Below are 17,793 nucleotides of genomic sequence, written 5' to 3'. Positions count from 1 at the left end.
TAAATGTAGACTGGAACTGAAAATTAAGTAAATGACGAGTGAGTGGTGAATGGTGAGGGCCAGGTTAGTCACTGTCAGAGTGGGAGGTTATAGATAAGCAAGAATAGGAGGCTAGAAGGATCCACGTGGTAATCAATGAGAGCTGGAGACATCAGAATGAACTCATGTTCAGCTTAATACAGATACAGACAGTTAAACAGAGAAATATTTATAGATATGGGTATACACAAAGGTTACATATACAACATGTATCTCCTTGCTCTGTCAGCTAAAGATGCAGAAGCAGTGACACCCCAGTAGCAACAAGCACACCTAGCACTCAGATGCTGGTGTCTAATACCATTTTTTAATCAACGGAACCAGGGCTCCTTGGAGAAATGACTAATTCTAGGACTGGGGAAGGAAATACATAAGATGAGTCTGAAATATACTGTAGTGCCAGAAAGTAAGAAAGTGCTTTAAAAAAATCCACAACAATAGGGGTAGGTCAAAGGCACACAGAGGCCAAATGAAAGAGCTCCCAATGACTGAAGTTGGAAAAATTTGAGCAACAAAATAAAGTAGAATTGGATTATAACCCAAAGTATAAAACTATGATGAGTCCATACTGATATATATAAATGATTGAATAAACAAATAAATGGAAAAGAATCAACTCTCTCACGCAGAAGATTTCCAAACAATTTATGTAAATACCCCATGTTCAAGAAGGTGGATCACAGCTCCCTACTTCTTAAGTGTGGGCTGCGTGTAAGTGACTTTCTTCCAAAGAGGACAGTACAGAAAAGGAGAAAGAAAAGAGTACACTTACAGTGAAGACACCTGACAACCTCAACCAGGTGATCAAGGTCAGCGTCAACAGTGATAAGTCATAATGATAGCATGTACCCTTGACATGATATAATGAGAATGGCATTGTTCCTCTGTGGTCTTCCTCCCATCACCCGGTCTAACCGGAGAAAAACATCAGGCAAATCATGACTGAGGGACAAAACATCTGGGCAATACTCGTCAAAACTGTCAAGGTCATCAAAAACAAAGTTTGAAAAACCATCACAACCAAAAGAAGCCTTAAGGGACATGACAACTAAATGGGATCCTGAATGGGCTCCTGGAACAAATGTTAGGGGGAAATTGAGGAAATCTGAATAAAGAATGGACTTTAGGACTTCCCTGGTGGCGCAGTGGTTAAGAATCCACCTGCCAGTGCAGGGGACACGGGTTCAAGCCCTGGTCTGGGAAGATCCCACATGTCGCAGAGCAACTAAGCCCGTCTGCCACAACTACTGAGCCTGCACTCTAGAGCCCGTGAGCCACAACTACTGAAGCCTGCGCGACACAACTACTGAAGCCTGTGTGCTTAGAGCCCGCGCTCTGCAACAAGAGCAGCCACCGCAATGAGAAGCTCGCGCACCACAACGAAGAGTAGCCCCAGCTCGCCGCAACTAGAGACAAAGCCCGCGCGCAGCAACGAAGACAGAATGCAGCCAAAAAAAAAAAAGTAACGGACTTCAGTTAATAATAACATATGGGGACTTCCCTGGCGGTCCAGTGGTTAAGACTTCACCTTCCGATGTCAGGGGTGCGGGTTCGATCCCTGGTCGGGATCCCTAAGATCCCACATGCCTCGAGGCCAAAAAACCAAAACATAAAACAGAAGCAATATTGTAACAAATTCAATAAAGACTTTAAAATTGGTCCATATCAAAAAAAAGCTTAAAAAAAAATAACATATCAGTACGGTTTGTTAATTGTGATAAATGTACCATTGTAATATAAGATGTTAATAAAAGGGAAAACTGGGTGTTGGGTATATGGGAACTTCTTCGCAATAATTCTGTAAATTTAAAACTGTTTTAGGGCTTCCCTGGTGGCACAGTGGTTAAGAATCCGCCTGCCAATGCAGGGGACACGGGCTCGAGCCCTGGTGTGAGAAGATCCCACATGCCACGGAGTAACTAAGCCCGTGTGCCACAACTACTCAGCCTGCGCTCCAGAGCCCAAGAGCCACAACTACTGAAGCCCACGCGCCTAGAGCCCATGCTCCGCAACAAGAGAAGCCACTGCAATGAGAAGCCCACGCACCACAACAAAGAGTAGCCCCAGCTTGCTGCAACTAGAGAAAGCCCGCACACAGCAGCGAAGACCCAAAGCAGCCAAAGATAAATTTATTAAAAAAAAAAAAAAACTGTTCTAAAACTAAAAGTTTATTAAAATTTTAAAACTGTCAGCCAATGAAAAGATAAAGAAGATACAGCTTATATACACAATGGAGTACTAGTCAGCCATGAGAAAGAAGGAAATCCTGCTGTTTGGGACAACTTGGATGGACCTTGAGGGCATTATGCTAAGTGAAATGAGTCAGACAGAGAAAGACAAACACTGTGTGATCTCATTTATATGTGGAATCTGAAAAAAAAAAAAAAGTGAAACTCAGAGAAACAGAGAGTAGAGTGGTGGTTTCCAGGAATCAGGGAGTGGGAGAAATGGGGAGATGTTAGTCACAGGGTACAAACTTATAGTTATAAGATGAATAAGTTCTGGGAATCGAATGTACAGCATAGTAATTATCACTAATAATACTGTATTATGTACTTGAATATTGCCAAGAAAGTAGATCCTAAATGTTCTCACCACAAAAAAAGAAATGGTAATTATGTGACATGATGGAGGCATTAGCTAACTGCTATGGTGGTAATCATTTTGCAATATATAAATGTATCAAATCAATACATTGGACATCTTAAACTAACCCAATATTATGTGTCCATTGTATTTCAATAAGGCTGGGGGTAAATTTTTTTTAAGAATAGGAGGAAGGATTTACCCTACTATAAGGCCAAATATTATAAAGCCAAATACAATGTGCTCCTGGCACAAGAACTGTCATACAATAGGACAGAATGGAAAGCCCAGGTAAATTAATGGATATAAAGTAATTTTGGATAAAGGCAGGATCTAAATGAATGAATAAGGATTATTTGATAAAATGTAACTGTACCATCAATTATCCTGTTCTAGAAGAATTACATCAAATTATTTTTAATACCAGTGCCAATTTTTTTTAAATTCCAGGTTAAAAAATTAAATATGAAGAGAAAAAAAAGAAAACAAATGAAAAAACCTAGAACATGTACGTAACTGATTTTCTGATAGAAAAAAAATCTTTCTGAGAATGAAAGTGAAGAAATTACAAAGGGAAAAAGGCAATAGATCTTGCTACATAAACATCTAAAACTTCAAAACATCAGGAATCACAAATATTAAAAGACAAATGACTAGGAAAAATGCTAACCACATAACAAAAAACAACTAATATCATCAATATAAAGTCCTCATACTAACTGATAAGAAAACCACTAAAAACCCAGAATGGAAAAATGAGTAAAGGAACTGACAATTTACAAAAGAAGAAATTCACACACAAAAACATCTAGTAAACACTTGAGAACTTACTGAACCTCACTAGCAATTAAAATAAGAAGATATCATTTTCCATCTTTTGAATTAGGAAAAAAAATGTTACCCTAATCCCTAGGGTTGGGGGCAGCTGCTCTGAAACGGTCCCCTCAAATGCCTCTGGTAGAAGTTTAAACTCCCAAAACATTGGAAAACAATTTGAAGAGTTGCCTACCCACTCAGTGTGTTTATAACGACCTAGGAATTCCACTTCCAAAAACTTAATCCAATGAAAAAACCAATCAAAGATGCAGACAAAGATTTACACACCAGAGTGCTTTTTTGCAACATTTTAATAGAGAAAAACTGAAAACAACCTAAATTTCAGCCAAAATAAAACCATTAGCAAAAGTCTAACTTTGCAGTTTGGGAACATACCACTTTTTTTCATTTAAAAACTTTAAAAAATATTTCCAAAGCACAGGTTCTGGTTTATCTCCAAGCATGTGCAGTCCAGAACCACTGAAACCTGCCCTGCAAAGCGTGGTCTTTGGGGTGGAAAGTAGGGGGTTCCTTTAAGAAGGCCCCCCCAGGACGCAGCCCTGGGGGGCCTGAACTGTCAGCTAAAACCCCTGACTCTCAGCTCCTCTTCCACCAAAGGGAATTCCATTGGTTGATTCAAAAGACACAGCCTAACCTAAACCACAGATCCAATCCCTGCTCAGAAGCCCTCAGTGGCTGCTCACAGCCCATAGAAGGAAATCGAAGTGCTCCGAGTCCTCAGTTCCACAGTCACAGCCAGGACCAATCTCGCCTCTCCCCGCTTTCCCATTTCACCCCTCCTACGCCCTGGCTCCACACCCACACACACCTGCCCCTACATGTCTGCCACCACCCAGGGAGTTTCATGTGCTCAGGGAGACCTCCGTCCCACTGCATCCCTGGCAGCTAGCATTTCCAAATGGTCCAAAGCTGATAAATTTCCCTTCATCTTCTTCAAGTCCTGCTCCAATGATGCTTCCTCAGAGAGACTTTGGTTTGTCCTTTCCCTTGCTAACCGATAGTCGGGAGCTGTCAGGAGTGACACCTTCCACCCTCTGCCTGGCTTGTCGCCAGCAGACTGCCAGCTCCTTGGTGTGAACCCTGCCCCCTTCACACTGGAAGCCTCACAAGATTGTGCACACAACAGAGGCTCAATAAACGCTGAGGTCCCCCTCCACTGGACCTGGGGTGTCTGTAGGGAGTGTGGTTTGGGGAGCAGGGGCGGGGAGAAGGATGGGATTTTTTGTTTCATAGAAGATGGAGTGAAGGCTGGAGAGTCAGGCACGCGCTCGGCGCCCAGGGAGGAGAGGTTGGGGATGGCACGAGGGCTTCATGAAGATGATGGCCAGAGAGGGGGCAGTGAGGACACTATGGGTCCCGGGACACTATGTCTGGTTCCAACAGGCTGCTCTCCTGCCCTACAACTGCAGCCAAGCATTTTAGAGACAAATACGTGTTATGAATCAGAAATTACATCAGCCTGGCAGGTGGCCTTGCATAATTCCCATCCGTGTCCTGAGCCTCAGTTTCTCCAATTGTAAGAGAAGCGTTGGATTAAATGATCCCTAAGCTCTCTCAATGCAATATCTTTGGAAGCCCAAGAATGACCCAGAAAGGGAGCGAGAAAGTTAGGGGGGTAGAGGGTGAACTGCGTCAGAGCTGAAACCCCCAGGACACACCTCACACCCCACGTCTTCACAATTCCACCAACCTTGCTGCCCCCGACCCCCAGGTGGGAGCTGTCCTTCTGAGGTTCCCAGGAAACTTTTTCTAGACCTCTGACTTCTGTGCTTTGAGCTGCAGAGCCCAGAACTCCTGGAAGCAGAGGGACTCCACACTCAGCCTGAGGGCTGCGTGGGATTATGTACACCGACTGCGGCCCATTTTTCAAATTTCTGTAATGATGCTGTGATTAATAAAGAAAAATTCTTCTAAAAGGGCTTACTAGCTCATATAGCTTTGGGCCATTGTGTATTTTTTCAGCACAAGAACACTTTGCAGAGCAATTCTGCAAGGAATCTGCCATTTTTCTTTTATTTTTTGGCTTTATAAAGCTATCCTGCTAGAGAGGTGACTAATAGAAACGTGATAAAAGAGTAAAATTAATCACAGGATCTGGGCGGTGGGCAGACAGGTGTTTATGTATTTCCCACCCCCATTTTGCTGTAAGTCTGAAGTTTTTCATTAAAAATGTTGGAGAAAAAGCAGTCCTGCCACTCAGAAAGTTGGGAGTCTAAGCACGCTCCACAGCTGTTTTCCCTGAAACTCCCCCCAGTGGGGTCTCCCAGGGGTCTTTTCAAGGGCATGCCCCTAACACCGAGCTGAAAGACAGGGGGCTGCAGGGAAGGAGGTGCTGTCTACAGGGTAGAAGGGGTTAGGTGGGGGGACCTGGCAGTGAGAATACTGCGGGTAGAGGCGACCTGGCTGCTGTTTTTCTCGCGAGAACAGGTGAGGGACAAGACGCGAAGTTCTCCTGCCTGGGTGGCTCTTCTGGCCCCCGAAGCCCACGACGGGAGCGAATTTGCAGAATTAACAAAGGCAAATCCGCAAACCTTGCGGAGGCTCATGCGTGCCAGACCCTGGACACGAAGGACCCATTTCAACATCTCAGCAAGTTTGGGAGGCAGTTCTCGCCCCGTTTCCTAAAGGGATAAGGTGAGGCTCCGGAAGGTGAGGTCACTTGCTCAAGTCGCAGAGCCAGGAGGTGGCTGCGCGGCATGTGAACGCAGTGCCCCCGCCTCTCCGTCACTGGCCTGACGACGCAAGCCGGGAGGCGCGGGAGAAGGGGAGAGCAGGTTCCCGGGGAAAGGACCCGGCGGCTGCAAGGCCTGCCCCAGGTGCCCGGGCTCGGGCAGAGTGAAGGCGTCGAGAAGGCGCCCCCGCCGGGCCGCGGTGCAGCCTGCGGGCGTCCAGTGCGCCCGGGGCGCAATGCGGGCGGGAGAGCGCACCGCGCCAGGGCGCCGGGCCGGGGCGCGGCGGACGCCGCCGGGGGCGCGGGGGGACGCTACCTGGATCACGGAAGGGCACCAGCGCGTAGTTGCCGATGGCCTGGCTGCCACGGCTCAGGCTGCGCTCCAGAATACGCGAGGCGCCGTGCATCACCTGCATCAGGTCGTCCCACATGGAGCCGGTAACGTCTAAGACGATGGCCAGGGTGGCGTCCCCCGTGGTAGGGGGCAGCGCCGTCCCGGGCTCGCCGGCCACCGCCGCTGCCGCCGAGACCGCCAGCAGCAGCCGCAGGAGCGGCGCCAGGGGCATCCTTGCTGAGCGCGGCCGAGGGGCTGCGGCTGCCGCGGTGGAGGCTCGCGGGGCCTTGAGAGCGCGACCGCCCTGGTGCACCCAGCGGCCACCCGACGCACGGCTGCAGCGCGGCGCGGCGCCTCGCTCCGTCGGACCGCGGCCGGTGCGCGCGGGACGTGGGTTTGCGGCGGGGTCCCCCTGCTGGGAGACCGAGGCGGTCTTAGAGCCCACCCCGTTCAGGGTCACGGGCCCCGCCTCGTCCGCTCCCCTCACTGTGACTCAAACTTTCCCGGCCCCGCTGCTCGCCAGTCCAGACCCGAGGTTAGGGGAGGACGCGGGGCGGACGGCAGAAGGGAGCCGGGCCCTCGGCCAAGGCCGCAAGGGATGGGGACGCATGGGAGTCACTGGACACCTGCGCCTCCCGCCGACCGCGCGCCTCGCTGCGGGGGCGGGAGAGGGAGGGGGAACGGCGCTGCCCCTGCCCTGGAGGGCTGCCCACGGGCCCTGGCTTTTGTGGCTCCCTCCACCCAGCCCCCTAAAAACTGACCCCCAACACACACACACACACACACACACACACACACACACACACACACACACAAACTCCCTTTCTTTCCTCAGGAATCTGTGCTTCCCAGTTGTTGTCTATTACTGTTATTATAATCAAGCAACGGAAGTTGAGCAGCTACTATGTGCTAAGCGTTTTCACATAGTTATTATTTCCTCGAGTGCTCGGTGCAACCCTAGAGGGAGGCACTAACACTAAACCCATTTTACAGATGAGCAGACTGAAGCTCAGTCATTAGCCCAAAGTCACTCAGCTCTCAAGTAGTAGAGAGTCGATTAGAAGCCAGCTCTAGAAAGATTCCAAAGCCCCTGGGCTCTGCTGCCTCTTCTAAGTGTTATCAGACATTGTCTAAGGTCATCTGATGACTCCAGAGGATGGGGGATGCCCCTCTGCCCACCTGCCTCGCTAGATCCCCTGGATCCCATGGGGGTTTCTGGGATGCGTGTGAGATGCTAGTGGTGCTGTCTGGGTGCCTACAGCCATCCCCTCCCAGACAGTGCTCCCTCCCACCACCTGGAGAGGGTCGGGCACCCCCCCCCCCCCCACTGCTCAGCTCAGCCTGTGCTCTCATGGCTTATTTCTACGTCTCTCTCCCTACTGGCCTAGGAGCCCCTTGAGGGCAGGGCTGCATCTTGTTTCCCCCAGTCAGCCTCCAGTGCCCCAGCCCAGTCCCTGGCACGTGGTGGGGGCTCACTCAATATTGACTGAATAAATAAAGAAGAGACAGCTTTTGTGGGCCTTCCTGGTTTTGAGAAACATGCGAGGAAGCCCAGCTTGGTCCTCTCACTTTTCAGCCCCTCCCCTGAGAAGCTCATGCTCCCAGGACAGGGGCAGGCAGCCCCATGGACATGGCTGAAAGTTCTGGGTCTGTAGGGGGGCAGGGGTGGGGCGGTGGATTTCTCCAGCCCCCCCCTTCCGGAGCCCTCAACCAGGAGGAAGCCCCCCTGCCACCTCCCGCCCATAACTTCTCCTTCCCCCTCCATCTCAGCTCAAACCCCACCTCTGAGGTTACTTCGGCACCTTGCCCTGTGACCCCACAGCCCCTCGTCTGACCCCTTGTCCTAGTGGTGACCACACTATATCACCAATGTCTTCTCTGCCCCTCCCACCCCGACTCTGAGCTCTGGGGCAGCAGAGACCCAGTACCTGCACATGGTAGGTGCCCGATGAAGGTTTGCCACCTAAATGGGTCAGCGGGTATCAGAGAAGCCCTATGTCTGGGCGCTGGCCATGGGGAAGAAGTGACACACATCCTCAGGGACCCAGTTCTAGACCAGGGCAAGGACCTTTTATAAGAAGGACTAGGGTCCAGGGAAACTGGTCTCCGGGGAGCTGCCTGTCTCATGGGATATGGGAGGAACCAAGTGCCTAGACCCAGGTGACAGTAGAACTCACGGTCCAGCTCATGGGAGGTTGAGTCACCTGCACTTCTGAACACTGGCTCTTTAAATCTCCCTGTGCTAAGGCTGTGGCTGGCCCCAGAATCTGGGCAGGGCTGGGCCAGCTGTTGGAGAGAGAAAAGAGGCCCCAGCTGTGGGAAAGCAAAGTCGAACAGGAGCCAGGAACCAGGCAGGGCTCACAGACGGTGACATTTCAGGCACCGTGCAGGGGACCTTTGAGGACAAATGAGTCCTTCGGTCATTCACTCTGCATACATACATTGGCTGAGCCTAAGCTGGGTGTCCAGCGCTCTGCTAGGCCCTGCTGGGGAAGGGGGGACATACAGATGTGTAAGACATGCTTCCTACCCAGGGGAGAAGAGACATGTAAACAAATAATTCTAAGTCAATGAGCTAAGTGCTAATAGAGGAATTACCAAGAGCTCTGGGAGCTCAGAGGAAGGAGTGGCTGAGCCCAGGAGTCAGAAGAGGCCACAGAGTGAGCCTGAGAAGCCTTCAAGGACAAGAGGGGAAGGGCATTCGAGGAGTAGGAACAGCATGTGCAAAGGCAGGAGGACACGAGAGACCCACTGCTAGCCCGTACAACTGGAGGGTGGTGGCAGAGGAGAGAACAAAGGCCAGATCTTGAGGGGCCTTACGTGTCTTACAAAGGGCGTTGGGTTTCTGCAGAGGCCCTGGGGAGCTACTGAAGACTGTCCCTCAGGAAGCAACCTGTTCCAATTTGCATTTCAGAAAGGTCGAAGTTCAGAGGGTCGAACTTGTAGATGCCAAGAAGCCATAAATCTTCTTCCCGAGGAGCTGAGAGCAGAACTGGTCCCAAGGAAAGCAAGATGCTTCTCCTCAGGCTGATCACAAGAACAGGTTGGACCAATGGATTTGAGTCCCCAAATAGCCTTGTGACCTTGAGCGAGGTCCTTGCCCTCTCTGTCTTGGTTCCTCATTTGTAGAATCTGGGGGATGGAAGGGGGCTGACAAGATGGCCTCCAGTGGTTCTTGCAACTCCCCCACTCTAGAACCATCTCCGGGGTCCCTTGGAGACACAAGAAGGTTGCAAGGGAATGTCTGAGCTCATGGTAGCAAAGCCTCCCCCAGTTGCCGTGGAAGGGAGCCTTGGGCAGGCACCTGTCATCCAGGATGGCCTAGCTGAGCCTTTCCCAGCGCTCAATGCTCCCAGGAACGTAAACATGGTCACCCAAGTGACAAGGCCCGCAGTGCCAAGCCTGAGCACAGGGGGCCCAGGAGGCCAGAGAAAACACAACCAAACCTCATCAACCAGCTTTCATCCCGCCACCTCGACTTTACAGACCTCCTGGGAGCCTACATTTTTGAACTCGAGACAATCCACATTTTCCCCCTGTTTCCAGAAGGAGCAATCCCAGTGGAGTTGTTTGTTTCCTAGCATACCACATGTTTGCTGTGGAGAGCACCGTGGGTCTGGCCCGTCAGCTTAAAGGAGGCGTGCACTGTTATGGCTTCCCCCCACCCGTCACCTTCTCTCAGCCTTGGCGTGGAAATCCAGGCCTGTCTACTGTGTCTACACTGGGATCCAAGACCAGCTGAGCGTCTGGATCAGAACCCAGGGCTCTAGATACTGGGCCGGTCCAAGAAAAGCGGCCCCTCCCTACCAACGGGCCTTCCTTTCGCTTCCTCACCTCCCACTCCCTAAAGGCATCCTAGTCTCGGTCATATCAGAGCCTCTGTGATTCTAACACCCACCTGTCACCTCATCCCACCCCAGCCCTCTCCCTGAAGGAACCTGCTTTATTCCTCTGAAAGAGTAAAAAGACTAATGATGGATAGCAGTTGCCAGATCCTTATTGAGTGCCAGACACTCTGCCAGACACCCCCTTAGATCTCCGCTGAGGTCAATATTTACCCTTCATGTGACAGGTGGGGAAACTGAGGCTCAGAGAGATGAAGTCCTGTGTCCAGGCTGGACTTGGCATCCACGCCTGCCTTTCTACAGGACCCGAGATCAGCTCCTCCACTTCACGCTGCCTCAGAAACATAGGGGGATGATTTGTACAGGATTCCCAGCAAGCAGAACTTCTAGAGCTAACGTGGACCTGGGTGGGCAGCTCCTTGGGCTGGACTTGGACTCAAGTTTCAGACCCTCAGCACCTTTGAAATGCCGTAAAGTCATATCCTACCATGTCTCACCAAAGTGCCTGGGGAAAATGAAAGGAGAGAGAGAAACAATGGTGTATATAAGTCTGCCCGTCCTTCTATGGTCACACGCCCAGGGCCTGAGAAGTAGAAACAGCCTCAAAGCCTTGTTTCTCTCTTCTAGAAGGAATTGAAGAATTAAGTGAGGGCCTGGGGGACAGGACTAGCGGGGAGTCGAAGGAGCTGACAAATAAGTCGGGAAGATGGAGCTACTTAGGATAAGGAGGGGGACTAGGGAGTCAGAATCGGCATAACTGTGTGCGGGCACTTGAGTGATTTACTGCTGAAGCCATCCCTCTGTGGGACCAGCCTCCAAGTCACATGTACCATAAGGAATGGTTTGAGATGGTCCCAAGAAATATTTGAGTAGCTCAAGAGTTACAGGAGCTGTTACTCATCCCCATGCCTTCAAGAACGAACAACGACAAGAGCTAAGCCAGAGCACAGCTCAAAGACTCGCTCCCCACCACCCAGACCTGGCCTGTCATCCCCCGGGTGGAGCTCATGTATTGCCGAGCCCCTGATGCTGTCGTCGGGGGAGAAGGAGACCACCTCGTTGGCCTCGTTGGCAGGGGTCGTTGCTCACTGTGCTGTATGCTAAGCCTTGTTGTCACTTATGGCCATGATGTCACCTTTGTCATTGTCATCAGTGGCTGGGAAGAATATCCAGACTGAGTTGAGGTTTACTGTATGTCCGTTTTATTCCTTTGTTCTATCTCTCTCTCTCTCTCCTATAATTAAAAATTCCACTGAGCTGCTTTGTGCATTTTGGCAGACACTGTTGGCTTCTTACCCTAAAGTTTTCCCCACTTCTTCCTGGAAAGCCTGGCTTTCCCCCCTGACTTTTGGGTTCAGGTGTCTACTCTTCTTCCACATGATTTGAAGAAGAAGTGACCCATTCCCCTCTCCAAGGGAAATTCTGATGGGCTAGGTCACCCATGTGGTCCCAGTGCCCTGGCCAGTGGTTGAGCTGGGAATGGGCATTTGAGGCTGTCCTGGCCAATGGGACATGAAGGAACCCTGCTAGCGTGTCTCCAGAAGAGACACAAAAGAACAAAGTCAGAGGTCTTACACTACCTGATTTGAAGGCTTATTCTAAAGCAACAGTAATTAAGACAGAGTAATACAGGCAAAAAGAAAGATGAATCAGCCAGTAGAACAGAAAAGAGTCCTGAAATAGATCTGCACATCCCTGGGCAATTGATTTTTGACAGAGGTGCCAATGGGAAAGGGAAGTCTTTTTGAGCTAATGGTGTTGGGTATCTGTATGGAAAAAGAATGAACCTGGATCCCAACCGCACACCATACACTAAAATTAAGTTGAGATGACTCATAGGCCAAAGTGTAAAAGCTAAGCTATAAAGCTTCTAGAAAAAGAGGCACAAGGAAGAAAGAGCCCCTCTTCTTCCACTCAGTGATGTCGTGTCTGCATAGGACCCCTGGAACTTTGCAGCCTGAAACCATGAGGAAAGCCAGCCTGGGGAGAAGAAAAGAGCAAAGAGAAGAGAACTTTGGAGCTGCCCTATGTATGCCTTTCTCGTCACGTGTGATGATGCATTTTCCTTCAGAGTTAAGCCAAACGCATTACATTCTCTGTTACTTGCAGCTAAAAGCATTCTCACCGTGACATGCCTGTCCTTCTGTTTCCCCTCATATGGTGCACGGCTTTACCCAACTATTTCTACTCAAGCAGCACACAAAAAACCCATGTACAGTGATCTTCATGAGTAGTTAAAGGAATCAACAAACAATTTTTCTATACCTAGACTTCTTATGTTTTGCCTTTGGAATTCAACCCCTGGAGGAGGTGCTGAGGTGCCCTGAGGAAAGAGCTGTGACTGTCCACTGTAGAAAGTGACCCACGAGAAAGTGTCCCCCAAAGGACAAAGACCACATTTGACTCAGTCTCCCTCATGTCCCCAAGCCCTAGCACACACGGGCACATAGTAGGAGCTCAATAAATAAGTGTTGTGTGAATGGATGAATAGAACAAGAAGAGTCCAAGCCCTTTCGTTCATTGTTTGATAAACTCACGAGCTTAATCAGTACATTTAAAACACCATAAGCTGTATCCAAGTTTCTTTAGTAATTCCCCTTAATTTATACTCTCCCATTATTTGAATAATTTCCCGCAGATGCTTGTAGAACAAGGTCAGAATTGGACAGTCTTTGTATTGGGGACAGGGGCATTAAAGCCAGCGATTCTATAAAGCCCCACCTGCCCCCAAATCGGGACCCCCCCCACTCCTGTCACAGCCATAGTTCCCTTCCTACCAAGACTAAATGCCCACTGTCAGCACCACTTCCTCTGTGTTAAGTGGCACAGATGAAGGGATTCACTCAAGAAGCCCCTGTGATACAGCACTTGGCTCAGACAAGACATCCCTAACCCTCTCCCAGTACATTAGCTTGGACTGTTCAGCAGACTGGCTCTGGTCAACCAGAAGATTCTGAAAGCCTGTCTCCAAGGTAATGGAAGGGAAGCGTGACAGCCAAGAAAAATCACTGCAAAACATTTAAAGACGCCAGGTCAAGAAGAGCAGGGCAGTGGGAATGTAAGGTGGGGCAGCCACGGTGAAAACAGTTTGGCAGTTCCTCAAAAAATTAAACACAGAATTACCATATGGTCCAACAATTCCACTCCTAGGTGTATACCCCAAAGAGTAGAAAACAGGTGTTCAAACAAAAACTTGTACACCAACACAGCAGCATTATTCGCACTAGCCAAAAGGTGGAAACAACCCAAATGTCCATCACAGATAAATGGATAAACAAAATATGTCATATTATTCAATAATAAGAAGGAATGGAGTACTGACGCATGCTACAATATGAATGAACCTCAAAAACATTATGAAAGAAACTAGACACAAAAGGCCACGTATGTATGATTCCACGTATATGGAATCACGTGCATCAAATCTGGAAATATCCAGAACGTAAAATAGGCAAACCCGTGGAGACAGAAAGCAGATCTGTGGTTGCCCAGGGCTGGGGGGAGGGGCCGGGGGGGAGCCACTGCTTAGTGGGTATGGGGTTTCCTTTTGGGGTGATGAAAATGTTCTGCAACTGGACAGTAGTGGTGTTGCACGACATTGTAAATGTACAAATTGTCACCGAACTGTATGTCTTTAAGTAATTTAAATGGCAACTTTTACGGTATGTGTATTTCACCACAATAAAAAGTTTTTTTTTTAAGGCAGGGCCTGGCTCCCTGAGGAGGGTGGATGGAAAAGCAGAGTAAGGCGTTCCCGGTGACCAGGGGATCTGGGGAGGGCAGCCAGGGCCTCCCTCTGCCTCTGAGTGAAACTGAGCTCAGCCACTGCAGTGAGGATAATGAATTCTCCCACCACCCTGGACCCCCGCCCCCGTGTCTCCTTTCACTTCCTGCCAATTCAGTTTGCCCTCAGGAAATCTCCAGCAAAGTATCCAAAGTGTCACGGAAATGACATCCATCAAGGAAACTGACCCATCTTAACAACTGAGCTGTGACAGCTGACCTCTGATTAAAGCAGAGAATTGCAAAAGAAATCAGATTAAAGATGTTTAAATTAATGATGCCTGGAGCTGCTTCCCAAGAAAGCCCATTTGGAAAATCTGAAAGAGAGAAATGTTGCTCGCCAGCCCAGACATCAAGTCGTGACCTTCTTAGCATGAAGAGGAGCCGCTTGCAAGTGCCAAGATTTAATGGGATGGACTCCACTACAGAAGGAGATCTGGTTACCTCTCATTTGACATTTAGTAGAAACAGGTCTACATTGAAGGAACAAAATCCCCAGGAACAAAGTGGTTAGTGGCCGCGCACAAATGTACAATATATACCCTGTGGTGTACATTTGTTTTGAGTTTTGGCCACCCACAATACTAAAATACAGCTACTTGATTTCCTATCCTCCCTTGCAGCTGAAGCATGGGTGTCATGGGCTGCACCCATCATATACACTCATGCTGGCCTTTGGGTCCAGAGCCAGACAAAGAAGCTGCTGGCCCCTTGGTGGCAGTGGCAACAAGATCACGTTCCCGGCGTGGCGGGGCAGTGGTGCTAGCCACAGCCTATAGTTATCAGACTGGGGCTGCGATGGCTTTGGGGGTTTGTTTCCACCTGGTTAGCACCAAGCATGATTCCCTAGCTCATGTGTGAGCACCCAGTTGCACTGCTTAAATCAGCAAAAGTTAGCTTCTGTTGCCTACAGTTAAGAACACTGCTCCATTCCTTCAGCTAATGGATACCAACAGACTTCCCCCAACCAAAGAGGGTCACGTGACCGTAATCATACTGTCCCATCTCTCCAGCTACAGTGATTGGTCTAGAGATGGGCATGTGACCCAGGTAGAGCCAATCAAAATACTTCCCTAGGATTGGTCTAGAGATGGGCACGTGACCCAAGTGGAGCCAATCAACATCCTTCCCTGGGATATTTCTACTGGGGAAGAATCTTTCTTGTTTCCAGGCTAACAAGACTCAGAGGCTGTGAGTGTGGGAGACGCCAGCAGCCATGTTCCCCACCCCCAGGGGGAAGACCATCTGCATTAGGAGAGAATGAAGCCAGCAGAGACAAGAAGCAGAGGGAGGAAGAGAGAGAAGTCCCTGCTCCCCACCCCCTACTTTCTGTGGTGTGATCATATGAATTGATAAGTTCCCTTTTTTTGTTTAGGTTTTTTTGGGTTGGGTTTCTGCCATTTATAACAAAAGTCTGAAATATTGAAGGTGGAGAAGTGTTGCTTTATTCAGGAGATGGCCTCATGGGCCTGTCTTTCTCTTGAGATGGCAGCTGACTTACGGTTAAAAGGAACAAAATCCCTGAGCACTGAAACATCATTGGCAGAATAGGCCAATATTAGTCAGTCAGCAAATACTTTCTGAGCATCTTCCTAATGTGAGGTCCTGGCCTAGGCACTTTCACTGCATGTGAAATGATCTGGCATCCAGCAAGCGCTCAATAATTGCTGGGTACAACAAGCTACTATTATCATTGGTTCTAATTATCTCCTTCCCATTTAGAACTCAGAGAGTTGGGGGCAAGTGACAGGAGGGAGTGGGTTCAAGATCTGGGATGGATTGTTTCCCCTTTCTTTCCCCCAAGCATTTCTAATTAAAGCCCCACCACCACTACCACCACCGCCAAGTGGTTCCTCCTAGTTCTGTGAACTTGACAAAGGGAAGAATATATTTTTTGAAGTAACCAGACAACTGTGCTCTGAGGGATTTGATGACCTGCTCTTGGAGGAAGTGATCCACTTTAAATACAGTTCTTTCAAAATTAAGGAGTCTGCTGAATTCCAACGTGTAAACTTCTGGCCAATTCTCCCCTGCTGGCATAGGGAGCATAGTTCTGTGCCTTCTGGGCCTGGAAAGAAAGAAACCCTACTCCCCCAAGCTCCTGTAGGGTGTCCCACAAATTAATGCGTTGAATGACAGCTTGGCCTCTGTCTGACCTTCAGGCCCAACTCGGCAAGACATCATAGCCCGAAGAAACACAAGTGCGACTAAAAGGCATCAAAGAGTCAAGTCAGTCTTTTTTTTTTTTTTTCTTCTTCTTTTTTTTTTTTTTAATTATTTTTATTTATTTATTTATTTATTTATTTATTTATTTATTTATTTATTTATTTTTGCCTGTGTTGGGTCTTCGTTTCTGTGCGAGGGCTTTCTCTAGTTGCGGTGAGCGGGGGCCACTCTTCATCGCGGTGCGCAAGCCTCTCACTGTCGCGGCCTCTCTTGTTGCGGAGCACAGGCTCCAGACGCGCAGGCTCAGTAGTTGTGGCTCACGGGCTTAGTTGCTCCACGGCATGTGGGATCTTCCCGGACCAGGGCTCGAACCCGTGTCCCCTGCATTGGCAGGCAGATTCTCAACCACTGCGCCACCAGGGAAGCCCCAAGTCAGTCTTTACTGAAGACTCTTGGAGTATTGGCAGAGGGGGAATTACACCTCCTGATATTTCGCTCAGCTCCCTAAAAGTCCCCCTTCAACACGTCTCCCCTGAAGCCCTCTCATCCTCACAGATGCGCCTCTAAATTTCTCCTTTTCGCTCCCTTCCAAATCAAGTATTTCCTCCTTCATAGCAATGAGCTCTTTTCTAAATGCAACTTAATTTAGCCCCTTTCGACTTATCCCAACTTCTCTAACCATTACTCCTTATCAGCCCACAAAGTCTCAGAGAAAACAACAAAACATTTATTAGGAGGTCAGGGAGGGGCAAAGGCAGTGAATACCCGGACCCCATCAAACTTCCCTCCTCAAAAATGTCATAAGAAATGAAAAGTTAGTTCTAGGCATATGTGTGTCTGGATGTACATAGGTGACGTCTGAAACTCAGCTGTTAACCATGAATTCCCCCTTAGGGAGCAGGGGGACTGTGGAGATTCAAACCCATGTGTGTCTCCCTCCCAAGATGGTGCAATGAACAACCCAACGCGGCCGTGAGGACTCAGCCATCTCGTCCTTCAAAAGTGCCGTTTTGACCCCTACTTGAGCAACTGCTACGTGTGGTGACTCAGCTTCTCTTAGTAATTGATAGAACCAGCAATGATACAGAATAACTTAGCACCACCATCAACCACGCGTATCTAACTGACATTTCAAACTCTTTTCTTTGTTTGTTTCATTTTTTTAATTGTAGCATATTTGATTTACAGGGTTGTGCCAGTCTCTGCTGTACAGCAAGGTGACTCAGTTATACACATATATACATTCTTTTTTTATAATCTTTTCCATTACGGTTTATCACAGGATATTGAATATAGTTCCCTGTGCTATACATTAGGACCTGGTTGTTTATCCATTCTAAATGTAAAAGTTTGCATCTACCAACCCCAAATTCCCAGTCCATCCCTTTCCCTCCCCCTCCCCCTTGGCAACCACAAGTCTGTTCTCTATGTCTATGAGTCTGTTTCTGTTTTGTAGTTAGGTTCATTTGTGCCGTATTATAGAACACTCCACCTAACAATTTCAGAATTCACTTTCTTTTTGATTGCAACTA

General features: G+C 48.8%; 1 protein-coding gene across 1 annotated transcript in view; it reads right to left on the bottom strand.

Annotated features, from left to right (window-relative positions):
* The window catches only part of HMCN2 (hemicentin 2), a 153,561-nt gene extending 146,712 nt beyond the window's left edge, over positions 1 to 6,849 (bottom strand). The window contains exon 1 of the mRNA XM_057549287.1: positions 6,450 to 6,849. Within this exon, the coding sequence (XP_057405270.1) occupies positions 6,450 to 6,699 (250 nt within the window). The 5' untranslated portion in view covers positions 6,700 to 6,849. The remainder of the gene's footprint in view (positions 1 to 6,449) is intronic.
* Positions 6,850 to 17,793: the final 10,944 nt, after the last annotated feature.

This window comes from Balaenoptera acutorostrata, chromosome 6 (assembly GCF_949987535.1).
Source record: "Balaenoptera acutorostrata chromosome 6, mBalAcu1.1, whole genome shotgun sequence".
Lineage (NCBI taxonomy): Eukaryota > Metazoa > Chordata > Mammalia > Artiodactyla > Balaenopteridae > Balaenoptera > Balaenoptera acutorostrata.
Note: the sequence above shows the minus strand (reverse complement) of the source record. Positions and strands in the feature narration are given on the sequence as shown.